At 43.8% G+C, this 14,783-nt stretch overlaps 3 protein-coding genes across 3 annotated transcripts; 2 read left to right on the top strand and 1 right to left on the bottom strand.

Moving 5' to 3' along the window:
• The first annotated feature begins 306 nt into the window (after nt 1–306).
• Nucleotides 307–8,038, top strand: LOC124691563 (protein SUPPRESSOR OF PHYA-105 1-like). The gene is made up of 7 exons (XM_047224850.1): nt 307–1,914; nt 2,517–2,674; nt 3,093–3,945; nt 5,786–5,932; nt 6,317–6,634; nt 6,728–6,787; nt 7,293–8,038. The coding sequence occupies exons 1-7, from the start codon at nt 382–384 to the stop codon at nt 7,482–7,484; spliced, it is 3,261 nt and encodes a 1,086-aa protein (XP_047080806.1). The 5' UTR covers nt 307–381; the 3' UTR covers nt 7,485–8,038.
• Nucleotides 8,039–9,187: 1,149 nt separating this feature from the next.
• LOC124689495 (mavicyanin-like) lies at nt 9,188–9,794 on the top strand. The gene is made up of 2 exons (XM_047223019.1): nt 9,188–9,368; nt 9,511–9,794. Exons 1-2 carry the CDS (start codon nt 9,188–9,190, stop codon nt 9,792–9,794), a joined length of 465 nt encoding a protein of 154 aa, XP_047078975.1.
• A 1,614-nt stretch (nt 9,795–11,408) lies between these two features.
• Nucleotides 11,409–13,798, bottom strand: LOC124691562 (tetraspanin-18-like). The gene is made up of 6 exons (XM_047224849.1): nt 13,587–13,798; nt 13,405–13,504; nt 13,222–13,302; nt 12,936–13,040; nt 12,540–12,734; nt 11,409–11,687 (listed from the first exon to the last, which is right to left on the bottom strand). Exons 1-6 carry the CDS (start codon nt 13,781–13,783, stop codon nt 11,616–11,618), a joined length of 750 nt encoding a protein of 249 aa, XP_047080805.1. The 5' UTR covers nt 13,784–13,798; the 3' UTR covers nt 11,409–11,615.
• Nucleotides 13,799–14,783: the final 985 nt, after the last annotated feature.

Here is a 14,783-nt window from a genome sequence, read left to right as displayed (position 1 = left end):
GAGGCCCCAGCTGCCGGGAGCTCGGGCGGCGGGGAGAGGCCTGCCCCCGTCATGATGAGGGGCCTGTGGGGCAACTTCACGAGGATGGCCTGGAGGACTGGGGATGCGGCTACCAGGGAAGCACTGTTAGCAGCGAGCCGTGGCCAAGTTACAAACCATACAAGGGCTGCCGATGCGCCTAGCAGGGACAACTTAGCAGCGAGTCGCGGTGACATTGCAAACTTCAGGAATGCCGATCCGGTTAGCAGGGACAACTTTGCTGTGAATCGTGCCGACACTGCAAACTTGGGGAATGGCGATGTGGTTAGCAGGGAGAATTTGGCGGTGAACCTCGGTAACAATAACATCTCTCTCAACTTTGATGCCTCCTCTGGCAAGGAAATGCCGTTCAGCCGTGGCGAAAATGCAACTAATGCGGAGTTCAATATGTCATTTGGTAGTCAGCAGCAGCAGCAGCAGCAGCATATTCTGTCCTCGCGGCTGAATCAAAGCGACCAGCAGCAGCATATCCTGTCGTCACGGCCCAATCAAAGTGACCAACAGCAGCATATCCTGTCCACACGGCCGAATCAAGGCGACCAGCAGCAGCATATCCTGTCCACACGGCCGAATCAAGGCGACCAGCAGCAGCATATCCTGTCCACACGGCCGAATCAAGGCGACCAGCAGCAGCATATCCTGTCCACACGGCCGAATCAAGGCGACCAGCAGCAGCATATCCTGTCGTCACGGCTCAATCAAAGTGAGCAGCAGCAGCATATCCTGTCGTCACGGCTCAATCAAAGTGAGCAGCAGCAGCATATCCTGTCGTCACGGCTCAATCAAAGTGAGCAGCAGCAGCATATCCTGTCGTCACGGCCCAGTCAAAGCGAGCAACAGCAGCATATCCTGTCGTCACGGCCGAATCAAGGCGAGCAGCAGCAGCATGTCCTCTCCTCATGGCCGAATCAAGGCGAGCAACAGCGATCTGAAAGGGATAATGGTATGAAGATGAGTAGCTTCTCTAATAGAATTATTGATCAGATGAGGAGTAAGACTGTAACACCCCCATCTGGGCATCAGGGTTCCCCGTTTAAAAATGGATTGAAGGGTAAAGGGGTTTCCCACCAAGCTGCACGCGAGGAGATGCAGCTTCAAGCTAGCACAAGACTCAGGGCCCCTATTCCTAAGATTCCTAGCTCAACGCACGACTCTGTCACCAGATTGGACGGTACATTTTTCAACACTGCCGGAAATGTTTCCGAATCTCAGCATGAGGGAACCAGCCTGAGGGAACTAATTAAGCCTGCACGCCAAGCGATGAGCAAATTTGAGAAAATGCATTTGTTTAAGCAGATCCTTGATCATGTAGACAAATGTCATGCACAGGGTTTAACCTTACAGCATTTGCGGCCATCGTATTTTATAGTCACATCTCCAAACCAAGTAAAATATACTGGTTCTTATACTACACAAGATTTATCAGCCCCAGCCAAGCCGGAAATGGCCGCAGATGAGGTTTTTAACAGAAAACGGTTCTTGGATCAGAAAACTGCGCTGCAAGAATCTAATGGCAATGGAAATTCAATCCTAAAGTATCAGAAGGTCGGTGAACAAGGTTCTGTTGCCATCAGGCGACCGATACATGCCTTCCGGACTGACCACAGAGGGGGCAACCAACGTGAAGGTGCTGATTTAGGTGCTTCAGGACTGGGAAATTCTAGTTGCACTGCCAGAGGACGTTTTAAGTTTGGCGAACCTTACTATGGCAGTAATGCATCTTATGCCCAGCGTTTATCTAACTACGGCAACCAAGAATCAGTACTTGAACCGAGGGTGCTGGAAGATAGCTGGTACAGAAGCCCAGAAGAGCTCAGTCAATTGAAAGGCACATTCCCATCCAACATCTACAGCCTTGGGGTTCTTCTATTTGAGGTATGTTGGTTACTTCACAACATTTCCTGAAAGGCTGTAATAGGATTTGTAAGGGGTCTCTGAATTTTACACTTCGAATGCTCATAGAAGTGAAGTGACAGTATGAATAGTATTTGTTTGCACCTCAAGAAGTCATTTTCTGGACGGTTTTACTCTAGCGTTCTAATTAGTCCATGTGGTGTTAATTATAGAATCTACTTATGAGGTTTCAACATTTTCACACTAGCATATCATAGTGTTTCCTGCTTATTAGACAGCATGTCCGGCTGGTCTGCTGTTTTCTGTTGTTCAGCAGCAATCTGATTGCTGGAAGCATCTGTTGCTATATTATAATATTTACTGCAAGTTTGACATATATCTAGTTGAATTGTGCAATTGTGTTTGAGACCATATGTAATAATTTTTTGTTTGAATATTCTATTATTTCCTGCTGATCTAGGCTGTATGAAAAGGCATATCACTATCCTCGTTAACCATGATCACCTTATATGGCATCTTAGTGTTACATCATATTCCACTAGTAGCTATTCTTGTTTGCATGTAATTCCATATGTTCTATGTTCAGACAGTTAAGGTATTGAATGAGTTAATTCTTTTAACAGCTGTTTTGCTGCTGTGAGACATGGGAGCAGCATTGTGCTGCAATGTCAGATCTTCGCCATCGGATCCTGCCTCCAAGTTTTCTTTCAGAAAGTCCCAGAGAGGCTGGCTTCTGCCTTTGGCTAGTGCATCCGGATCCTTGTTCTCGACCTAAGGCAAAGTGAGCATATTCTATCTCTACTCAGCTTTAAAAAGGCTTTTACTAACTGATTAGTTGGATACAATCAAATGCTCATTGAGTACCATTCTGATGAATGATTAAAGTTGCATTCAAGTTAAAGGAAGAGCTCGCAGGACATGGTTATTTCAATATATGATGAGAACTGACTATTCATTGCACATGCATTGCCTTTGTTTGCTTCTGGTCTCATAAATGCATCTGTAGCTGTAGGGCAGCTATTCCTCTGACTCTAATTCCTAGAAATATTTTCATATAATTGTACAGTGACTTGAGTTTTTTGTTAATTTATTTCGTGTCTAATATAAGTATATAACAAGTCTTCACCACGTGCAGACTGGAGAAAATAGTTCCACGCCAATTCATATCTAACAGCATTTTTTTTTCTTCTTTTTGCCAGGGATATTCAAGGATGTGACTTGATAAATGAGGGTCGGGATTTGTCGTTGTTAGATAAGGAACCAGCTGCTGTCAATGAGGACGACACAGAATCTGGTTTGTTACTAAATTTCCTTTCTCAACTGAAAGAAGAAAAGGAGATGCAGGCTGCCAAGTTATCAGCAGATCTTGCAAGCTTGCAAACTGATATTGTAGAGGCTGATAGAAGACACTCGTTAAGGATGGGGTTCACTTTAGAGGACATGGATGTACTGGCAAGTTCTAATGATGTGCCAGGCATTTCATCAAATGCCTTGAGAGGAGGGGCCTTGTTGTCAGGTGCGATACTGCCATCAGGCAGGTCAAGCATATACGAGGAGAGGGTGATGAGGAATTTGGAGCAGCTTGAAAATGCATATTACTCCATGAGGTCCACCATTGACACATCGGATACTAATGTAATTAAGCGTCCTGATAATGATGCTTTGAGGATCCGTGAAAACTTCTCCCAACTTCACAGTGACACCGATGTTATGGATGGGCAAACAGACCGCCTTGGGTGCTTTTTTGATGGTCTATGCAAATATGCCCGTCATAGTAGGTTTGAAGTACGAGGGATTTTGAAGAACGCTGATATACTTAGCTCGCCAAATGTGATCTGCTCTTTGAGTTTTGACCGAGATGAAGAATATTTTGCTACTGCTGGGGTTTCAAAGAAAATCAAAATATTTGAATTCGATGCTCTTTTGAATGATCGTGTTGACATTCATTATCCTTTAGTAGAGATGCCTAGTAAGTCCAAGCTTAGTTGTGTCTCTTGGAACAACTATATAAAGAACTACTTGGCATCAACAGACTATGATGGCACTGTTCAGGTATGTATCTAATGGATGTGCTATGCCGTTATATGTTCGCCCAGATACTCATCGCATGATTTTTTTCCTAATCTGTAAGTAAAACTTATCTGTATGACCAACGTGGCATATTTCCTTCATTTTCGTTGCATTTCTTTTCTTTAGCTTTACAGCATTTGTTTGATTTAGTGAGCTTCATATACATATCGTGGACAATTTGGTTTTCTGCTATTACTTAAGTACCAGCTGTGTACTTTGGATCTAGCATAGTACTGATTGTTATGGTAGTGTTCTGTGGATTTTGGCACCATCTTTCTTTACTATTAGTTTGCAATCGGTGGTGTCCATACGTGAAAAAGCCGTCGTACGTAAAAAAAAACCAGTGGCAACGTTTCGTTCGATCGACTTCCACAAAAATCTGAGGAAAACCAAGAAAACCAGGGAAGTACGTCGTCCTCCCGCGAGCACTCCCTCCTGTCGTGTTAACAATGTGGTACTATTCCCTGGCGTGCCCGACCCAATCTCTTGTTCTTCTCATCCCCTGGGGCAAGCCAACCCTCTACTTATACACGCACCTGACCACGTCGATTATCCAGCCTAGATGGCGTCCAAGCGGAGGGTTTGCCGTGTCGACGGAGGCAAGCAAGTTGGCACTGGCCTGTGTTGCGGCCGTCGACCGAGACAAGCAAGTCCTCGCCGTCCGCTGACGAATATTCGTGGTTGACTGTATTGGAGGCCGCTGCGACCTGCTCGCGGCCGTCGACCGAGACAAGCAAGTCCGCGCCGTCCGCTGACGAATATTCGTGGTTGACTATTGGAGGCCGCTGCGACCTGCTTGCTTGCTGATGGCCTCGACCGCCTGCTGCTCATCCCAAGCAACAGGGCGGAGCTAATCCCCGTATTGTCACGGAACTACCGCTAGGAGCCTATGTGCCCGGCCCTCTTTGATGAGCTCTAATCGCGTCCAGATCTTGGGAGAGATCAAGCGAGAGAAGATCGATTAACTGCATCTCCACTCCATCCGTGACAGCCAAGGCGATCACAAGCCCCTTCACAAGATATGGACAGAGGTAACATTGACGTGCGTACGTGTGTGTGCAGAGGTTGGTGTATCCATGGGCGCTTTGGCTGTCGTTGCCGATGAAGATGGATGAGTACCGAACGCGCATGCATAGCTTGAGATTGGGGAATTTACACCGTTGGTTCATGCCATGCAAATTGACCAAGATATATGGCCGCGTTAACTAAAGCTGCAGCCATTGATCCTACATGCTACTCCTGGTCAAGGACGCCCCATGAAATCTTGTGTTATCTGTTGTCCATATATTAGAAAGTGTACACGTGGAAAGGTTACCTCTTTAAAAAGGGGCACGATACCGAGAGATGAGATATGGAAGGAATTTCAATGTTAATAAAGGAATTGCGCTAGTATCCTTATAATGTTAGTTGTGGGCAAGACAATTTGCTGTCTGTTATGCCTATTTCTTTTATTTTTGGGTTAGTTTCTTTGTTATCATTATGGTTAATTGGTTGTGATTTGTGAGGAACATCACAGACAATTCTATTATTCTAGAGAAGTAATTTAAAGTTGAATCAGTGAGCTTCAGCATTCAGGCTATGCTTGGAAAGCTTTAGGTTTGATGAACATCCAACACTATGTACTCATTCCTATAAAAGAAAATTTCCGTGCTCATTAAAACATTTTCCACTTTTAGCTGCTTCCCACAGTTATGTTCATTTGTTTCTTTTGGTTGTGTGGTGAGTCATTACTTCTTTTGCATGCTTACCTGGAAATGCACCAGACATTATTTACTTAATTTTTCCACTGGTTTAATGATCACTTTATCTCCGTGAAATGCAGCTATGGGATGCAAGCACTGGCCAAGGATTCACACAGTTTACCGAGCATCGGAAAAGAGCTTGGTCTGTGAGTTTCTCAGAGGTGGATCCAACTAAATTGGCAAGTGGGAGTGACGACTGTTGTGTGAAAGTGTGGAGTATTAACCAGGTATATTACTTAGCTACATAAGTTGTTCTATTCCAATTACACCGGGATCGTCTTAATTAGGCTCAGTATTTCAAAAATTGACCTTACTGGGCTGGGCTGCCTAATGGCTCAGAAATGCATGTTGGGCCAGATGTGCTGGATCCAAAACTCATTCATTTTTGCCAGACCCTTGATGGCCTGCTTTTCAGAATAACCAGCCAAATTAAATTTGAACAGTGGACAACTGCTATTAACATCTGTGCGTTTGACCGTTGCCAAGCAGCAAGAGTCACTATGCCTTCAATTACAAACACCAATCTCGCTCTTTGAAATATTATTTTTTTGCACATTCCATTAATATTATCATTTTCTCTAATGCAAGTTATGTCTTGTTGCTGTTACCAGAAAAATTGCGTTGATACAATAAGAAATGTGGCCAACGTATGCTGTGTACAGTTCTCTCCATACTCCTCTCGCATGTTAGCTTTTGGCTCAGCTGATTACAAGACATACTGTTATGATCTGAGGCATACTAGGATCCCCTGGTGTACCATTTCTGGACATGGGAAAGCTGTCAGCTATGTAAGATTCTTGGATCCAGAAACGCTTATATCTGCATCAACTGACAACACCTTGAAGATATGGGATCTCAACCAGACTAATTCCAGTGGCTTATCTACTAATGCTTGCAGTCTGACATTGAGTGGTCATACCAACGAGAAGGTATAAAATGTTTGCTAAATTATTGCTTTCTCTCTTTTGGTAACTCATTTTCCGAGTTGGTGTATTATCAACCTCACTAAGTTTCTCCTGCAGAATTTTGTCGGATTATCTGTTCATGATGGATACATAACGTGTGGTTCTGAAAACAACGAAGTGAGTATTATATTGAATGCATATATTTTCTTGTCATGCTAGCACTGAACTTTCTTTAATCGAAACATGTTAAGCTTATTGTGTTCTCTTTGGTGGAAACCTTTTGTTGTAGCAGCCATTGTTAAGCAAATTTGATGCCCTGGTGAAGCTGTAAATTTTCCATTGTTTTTGCAGTTTCCATGTACCTTATTGTCCCACATAAAAAAAACATGGTCTCACGCTCCCCACTGTTCCCGCCAACTTCACGCTTTTATAGCCCTCATTTCCCAACCTTACTTAATCATCAAACCCTCTAGTGTCGATGTGGTCATGGTATATTTTTTCTGTTTGGGACGATGAGATTAGATTATGCTATCTTGATGGTTTAACGTGGAAAATCTCATGCATCAAACACTTCAAAAATCTGAAACTCATTTCACAACTATATATGTCTAGCGGATTAATTGAAGTGTGCTATTAATAAACCCTTCAGTACCAGAACTCATGTACTTGTGTTCGTTTGCAGGTATATTCTTACTACAAAACCTTTCCCATGCCAATAACTTCTCATAAGTTTGGTTCGATCGACCCAATAACTGGACAAGAGACAAACGATGATAACCAGCAATTTGTGTCGAGCGTCTGCTGGAGAGGGAGGTCAAATATGGTGGTGGCTGCCAACTCTAGTGGGAGCATTAAAGTTCTTGAGCTTGTTTGAACAAGCTGTCAGAGAAATTTACAGAATGAGATCTGGGTGCTGCGGTTGTGATGCTGTCTTGGTGATGCTTCGGTGACTGTATATTCCCTATCGACCATTCTGCCTTGTCAATGGACAAATAAGGCCGAGCCATCCGAGCGGTTGAAATACACAGTTGTTCAGTTCAAGCAACCTGCAACTGCCGACTATTGGTATTGTTTGCTTGAGACTCCACCAGTGAAGTGTGCAACTGGAGGGGGTAGGAAAGGCCTCGGCTATTCTGAAAGGTAAACTGTGTTAGGAAGCCGCTTTGACATAGTACTTGCTAGTCAGCATCTCAAGGACGGCCTAGGGCTAGGTGTCTGTACAGATTTAGGGGCTCCAAGGGCCGTGTAATATATATCCTCGAACTGGTTGTGCTTTTGAGCTAGAACCTTACATGATAAGTCTGCGCGATCCATATCTCACAGGGACCAACCCAGTTTTGGTATGCAGTGACTAACAGTCTAGCATGATGTGTGCTGAAGGTCGACATTGTTGTTCGAAGGAGCTAATCATGCATCTGATGTGTGTGAGAGTGAGTGATGCAACGAGGAAGAGTCTGTCTATGCCTATTTTTTGTACTCCCTTTATTTAATTAGAGCAATATATTACTTACTGTATATATATAGCAAAATGTGTTGCTGTTGAAGAGAAGAAAGATGATTCCGGCCGTGCAATTCAGATTAATCAAAGGTTGCTTGTTCCTAATATTTACGTACAACTGCCAGAAAACGTATTGCTATCATAGGTGCCGTGATTTTCATAGATAAATACTTGATTTAATGTGAAGGAAAACTGTACTAACAGTCTAACACCGTCTTCAGACTTAGGCCTAGTAGGATTAAGTCCAAATATTTTTAAATAAAAAATCGTATCAACGACACACACCGCTGTCGTTTCTGAATCTAATAAGACCAGTGAAGCAAGAAGCGATAGTTCATTTGCCGGGACAAACTGGATGCAACTATGCAAGCTAAGAGCAGAGAAAACCAATGTTCAGTACCCTCTCGGAGAAATTTTCGGACATCAGACGAGCACTGAATTAACTGCATTTTCAGGTAGCAGGCATACACTGAATATAAATTGCATCACGTATGGACGGGAACATAATATTATGCAATGCATCTGCCTATCAACTCTCCTACCTCAAGGTTTGTTCCCTGTCTGACACTATGTTGCCTTGCCGAAGACCAGCCGACCGGCCCAAAGTCTAACCATGAGTTTTTTTTTTTAACTGCAACAACTTAAGTATACGTTATTGAAGCTGAAATTACCACGGCTGCTGGCACCAGATTTACCCTCCAATCCTCGTTAAGGGATTTTGATTGTATATATTTCAATTACCAGACTGTCTTCCTGTCTCAAGATTGCCTTCTTTGAACCACCAAACCAGCCAAACATAGCAGTAGCACAGGTACGCACACATTTTTGGTTGTAGCGTCTATGCATAAACACTTGCCAATATTAGAGAAGAGAGACAGGGACCAGTAACAAAAATAGGCAGCTCGCCATGGGTTCCCCACAAGGCCTCCTAGCTACCTAGCACCTCCATACAACGCCATTACAATCTTTTCTTCCACGCAGGGGAGGAAAGGGAAGGACCCTCTTCAGGCCAAGGGAGGAAGAAACTAATTAACCGGATCAATAAAGGAAGAGAGTGAGATAGCCCCGCGTTGAGAACAATGGCCAGCAAGGTCCACCTCTCCTTCTTGCTCCTCTCGGTCGTCGTGGCCTCCCTGGTCGGCTCTTCCGCCGGCGTGTTCCACATCGTCGGCGCCGGCAAGGGGTGGACCATCGCCCCCAACCAGACCTACTACGCGGACTGGGCTCGCACCCGGGACATCCACGTCGGCGACAAGCTCAGTAAGCCACAATTTCGACCGTCTCCCATTTTCGATCTGATGTGTGCATCTCAAGATGCAACACGGGGGGATGTATATGTTCCCCTTCCAACCATTCTGTCCAATCTATTTTTTGTTGCAACTGTTTGGTTTGTGTGTTGCAGTGTTCTTGTACCGGAGCGGGGTGTACGACATCGTGGAGGTGCCGACCAAGGAGCTGTTCGATAAATGCAGCATGAACAACGTCACCATGCGGTACCAGCTCGGCCCCACCATCATCAAGCTCACCGAGCCCGGCCCACGCTACTACTTCTGCGGCGTCGGCAAGCACTGCGAGGGAGGGCAGAAGGTCGCCGTCAACGTCGCCCCAGCCGTGGCGGCCCCAGCAGGGTTGCCCGTGCCCACGCCACCGGCGGCGTTGGCGCAGCCAGCAAAGAAGAAACTATAGGAGAATTGTATGTATGTATGTATGTATGTATTTTTTTGCGGCACAAATTAACAGCCATCTGGGCTTGGGTATATTTTACTTACACTAAGCCACGGCGCAATTGGATCGTTCGTACGTACATGGTGTACGTACAAAGTTGCCGTGTATGTACAACAGAATGAGGTGTGGCACAGTGTGCTGGATTTGCTTTAGTATGTATCATTTCACCGTATCAGCTATATGTATACTAGAAAATTATTCACTGTGTTTCCATATTTCTTGAGGTCTCTGTTTATGTTTGAGAGATTGTGATTCTTATGAGGAAACGAGCTTGTATTTTTTTTTACTCTGGTCTTCATACGCTACAGTCTTGCACAGGTGTTGTATTATGACTGTACTACAATTAGCTGCACCCTTTACAGGAATACTTGTCTCACTGAGAACATATCTAGTGATACCACCCACTAAATGATAGCATGATACCAGTTATCAAAATTCATAACTTTGAGATTTTAACAAATTCAAAAAAAAACATATTAGTGTTCACAAGATGTGTGTTCACAATTCCTAAATCTTTCAGAACTAAATTTGAAACACAAAGAGAGAAACCAAAAAAAAAATTGATATGTGAATAGTGTCAATTTGTGCTGTCTTTTTCAACAATATTCATGTTGGATATATTTGTCTTTTTTTTTTGTTGTTGGTGTGTGTTTCAAATTTGGTTCTGAAAATTGTAGGAACTGTAATCACGCATCCTATAAATACCTACAATTTCTTTTTTTTGAAAATTTAGATTTTTATTTTATTTTTTCGAGAGCACGTGCAAAGCGTGCCATGTTTTTATAGAAGGAGAAGTGAACACAATTTACAAGAACCCGACTAACTGATGCGTACATCAAAACACGGCAACACTCACTCTACTCTCTCACACACACACACTCCGCCTAAAGCCTACTCTCGGGCTTGATCTCCACTCCCTCCTCTCCTTGCAAATTCCCAGAGCTTGGATTCCTGTTCGATGTAGTCAACTATTTGCTCGGAGTTAAGTTGCCTGTGAACATTACCGAAAACTCTTGCATTTTTTTTTGTTTCCATAGTGTCCAAGAAGTTAGGATTATGAGAGTGTCAAAACATTGTCTGTCACACTTCCTCACCCTTTTCCTTGCCTCCGTAGACCATCTCTCTTGGTGTTTTGCTGCTGCACCTGATTCTGTAGGTTCATTCTTCTCATGCAATTGAACCAAACATGTTTGGTATAAGTGCATTGGGTTAGGATATTCGGATCCTGCAGACATGTAAAACACGAATCCAGTTGATCCTGTAGCACATGTCTAGACCTACACCTACTATCCAAGGTCCGGAGCCACTACCTTGTCCCTAGCCAGCGGAAGATTTTACATTTCATCAGGGCATATGATCTCCAAATAGGTTTTACTCATGCTCCAGATAGTATTGCCATGGCACAACATATCATTGGTCTCCTTTGCTAACTCGTGCTCCAGATTTTTGAATTTTAATGACTGGGATCATGGTTTCATTTAGGGTTATATCAATAGATATTTTCCCTTGACTCACTAACACTCGTCTCCCAGCCACAAGAAACAGCTAGCACCATCCAGACAGACAGGACATGGGTATACAATACACACAATTTCCAGTATCTGGTTATCTTCGTTTGGGTGGTTCTTTAGTACAGATGCATGAGACAACTATGTATGTACAATCGAATGAATACACCACTCACTCTCTATGCTATGCATTACACCATGGAATATTACAAGATATATGTACTAGTATATGCTACTAGGTGCTTCCAACATCATCTGTCGAGCATGCAGCTTCTCACTGCAGTGGTGCTGCATTTTGATGATCCAGTGTGTTGTAGGTGTAGCCGCTCGATGAGTTGAGTCCGTACTGCAGGGCCAAATGAATACTAATTAGTTAGTTACACATCTGCAATTCTATAATAGATTGCTATCTTCAGTTCATGCAATATATGTGAGGTAGAAAATACAGGACTGCCAACATATTTACAAATTACAATATCCAACTCAGGGGGATGTACTAGCATAAGGTTAGATCATCATAACCTTCCGTGCTATAATAAATGATTCTTGAGCACTCCATAATTTTCATCTAAGTATATTGGTGATTCAACATAGTTACATAGACCTGCTTTTACTCTAAAGCAATGATGAATAGCTGCAGCAAGACAACATCACCACTAGCTTCTGCAATTCTTTACTTTTCTTTGCCAAAAAACGAGGTGCTTTGCAAAATATCCAGCGAAGTTTGTCTTGACAACTCAATACACATGATTCAGTTTAAAATTCCAGGCTTTAAATATTTGTGCCAAACAACTAATCTATCATCCTCTCATGACTTGTCATAACTTGACCCTGAAGCTAACACATGATCCAGCCTGATGATGATGCGTAATCAGCATATGAAAATACCACTTTAGCACATTTTTCTTCAAATTGCTTGCTTAGTTAAAGCCTCGGAGGAGTAAACGAAATAAAGTAGCATTCGTCCAGAAATGCCTTAACCGTGGCGTGTACTACAATCAAGTTATGCTCTAAATCATGTGCTACTCATGTAGTGGTGTACAAGATAATTATGGTTGATATATAGGATCATGGCTGCAGGTATATGAAGCAGCTGAGAAGAGGGTAATGACTCGTGAGTAACAGCGGGTGTTCAGATATAGTAAAAGTTTGCAACAAAAAATGAAAAGTATCAGAGAGTAAGCAATTGAATTGTTACCTTTTGCCTCATAGATGAGCTCCATAGTTGAGGATGGACACCTCTAGGATCAGCGGTGGTTGGGAGATAGGACGGAGCGCCTTGGGCTACAAGAAGCGGCCTCCTTATGACCACAAAATCTTCGTCGCTGTCGTAGTCATCACGCGAGGTTGAAACCATGGCTCGTAGAACCATCGCCAAGAGAAGAGAGAGTGCCTATACATGTAAATGGATCAGATCCTCCTCGAGACAAACATCATGAGTTGGTGGTTTATCTTAGTTATTGGATATTGTGAAAGGAAATTAGAGAATCCAGCTTGAAGCCGAGCACATAGATGTTATGGCGTTTGCGCTGAAAAATGCTGGTGCAGGTTTGCCAGGAATAAGCATGGGAGTTGGGAGGGAAGGGACACGAACCTGTGTGGCGAGAGTAGCAAGAGCAGTCCATTTGCAGGTGTCAAGGTTGTTCTGCACGAACGTGACGAGGTTGTTGAGCTCTCCGGTGCGGTCATATGGCAGATCCTGCAAGGAGAAAGATAAACAAGACGATTCATTGAGCGATTCGGTTGTACCAAATGAAACAATCTATCCAGGGAATCGGGTCACCCAATCCAGGTTTTGTTGTACAAAATGAAACAGTCTATCTAGGCAATGGGGTCAACCAATTAAGAGAACCCAATCCAGGTTTTGTTGTTCTGCCCACCTGCATCCAGTGCTCGTTGAGGAGGAGATGGCCGGCCACGGAAGCCTCGAGCAGCAGCATCGCCATGGCCAAGACGGTGTACTGGGATGGGTATCATCAATAGTTAATGGTGAGTGGTGAAACGAGGAAGATGCAAGCAAGTAAGAGAGGAACAGTGGTGAAAGCAAAGGAAGGTGGACGTACGAAGCAGAGGCAGCACCCGCTGCTGATCTCGGCGGCGATGTACCCGGCGAGGAGGATGGCGCAGTAGAGGAGGCCGGCCGCCATGACGGCGCACGCGAACCTGCACGCGCGCGCGCAATCGAATTAGCACAGGGCTCAAGGTCCAAACCGCGGTAAGCAGGTAAGGAAGGGGCGGGGTGTACCAGAGGTCGGGGAGGAGGTGGTCGAGGTGTAGCTCGTGGTGGCGCGCCCACCGGGAGACGATCCAGGCGCCGTAGAGCACGGCGGAGACGGCGGCGAAGGCCTGGAGGAAGGCGAGGAACTTGAGCAGGAAACCCAGGAAGCAGCCCGCGCAACCTCCGCCGCCGGCGCCGCTCCTCCCGGACCGGCCACGAGCCATCGCCGGTCGATCGATCGATCGCCGAGCCAAAAGATTTGGATTTGGTTTCTTTGGAGAGGAGAGGAGGAGCAAGGAAGGAAGAGGACGGATGAATGATTGACTCGAGAGGGTCCGGCCAGCTGGAGATTGAACCAAAGCAAATGTGAGCTGGCAAGCTACACGTGGGCCATGCTCTGTATTACGTGTAGCCTTACCTTTGCAACTACCCATGTTGGTTAAACGTTTAAGATGTCAAATTTTCGGTTTTACTAATTCTGGGTTGACTGAAAATTAGCATATTTGGCACTATAAGATCGTGATAGCAATGACTTACAACATAGGTGTCAAACTACTCAGATTCTTTCAGGTGCACACGAGTTTGCAACTAAGATTTGACGACCTTACAAAAAATGCCTTGAATTGATTTTTATGATTTGTGCTAATCATAAGTTGCAAATGAGTTGCAACTAAAAATAATATTTTGGATGCTGGATTTCTTCGTGATTCATGCTAGCCATGAGTTGTAACATAAACTTCAACCTAGATTCGACAATGTCATCTGGCTGGCTTAATTCTCACTCCACTGAGGATTTTCTCAATAAAAATGGCCATGTATAATAAAGAAAAACGGTAGGTGTTAGCCGTCGGCTAGTTTGACTACACACTCACGCCTCGTGGAACCGATGATTATTGGTGCAAAAATTCATTCATTGGTGAAAAAATATAGAAAATAACATTTTTCTATATATATATATATATATATATATATATATATATATATATATATATATGTAGCATTAAAAAATGCAACATCAATTTGCAATATTTTATTGAGTGTGTAAAAACTTGTGCATTGTAGCAAAAAATGTAGCAACATTTTAGACAACCAATGTAGCAAAAAGCAAAAATGGATGCAACAATTCCATGTTTGTTTGGGACAAAACATTGGTAAAGCATGTCACCTTTGCAACATAACAGATCAACACTTACAACATATATGTCCAATAAATTCTTCTCTTAC

This window comes from Lolium rigidum, chromosome 2 (genome assembly GCF_022539505.1).
Source record: "Lolium rigidum isolate FL_2022 chromosome 2, APGP_CSIRO_Lrig_0.1, whole genome shotgun sequence".
Lineage (NCBI taxonomy): Eukaryota > Viridiplantae > Streptophyta > Magnoliopsida > Poales > Poaceae > Lolium > Lolium rigidum.
Note: the sequence above shows the minus strand (reverse complement) of the source record. Positions and strands in the feature narration are given on the sequence as shown.

Bases quoted from the DNA above. Each gene is read 5' to 3' on its own strand.
- LOC124691563 (XM_047224850.1), top strand. From the start codon at position 382: ATGCCGTTCAGCCGTGGCGAAAATGCAACTAATGCGGAGTTCAATATG. The intron at 1,915-2,516 runs GTATGTTGGTTA...TTCTTTTAACAG, and splicing joins TTGGGGTTCTTCTATTTGAG to CTGTTTTGCTGCTGTGAGAC. The intron at 6,788-7,292 runs GTGAGTATTATA...GTTCGTTTGCAG, and splicing joins GTGGTTCTGAAAACAACGAA to GTATATTCTTACTACAAAAC.
- LOC124689495 (XM_047223019.1), top strand. From the start codon at position 9,188: ATGGCCAGCAAGGTCCACCTCTCCTTCTTGCTCCTCTCGGTCGTCGTG. The intron at 9,369-9,510 runs GTAAGCCACAAT...TGTGTGTTGCAG, and splicing joins CCACGTCGGCGACAAGCTCA to TGTTCTTGTACCGGAGCGGG.
- LOC124691562 (XM_047224849.1), bottom strand. From the start codon at position 13,783: ATGGCTCGTGGCCGGTCCGGGAGGAGCGGCGCCGGCGGCGGAGGTTGC. The intron at 13,505-13,586 runs GTACACCCCGCC...GCGCGCGTGCAG, and splicing joins CACCTCCTCCCCGACCTCTG to GTTCGCGTGCGCCGTCATGG. The intron at 13,041-13,221 runs GTGGGCAGAACA...TTCTCCTTGCAG, and splicing joins TCAACGAGCACTGGATGCAG to GATCTGCCATATGACCGCAC.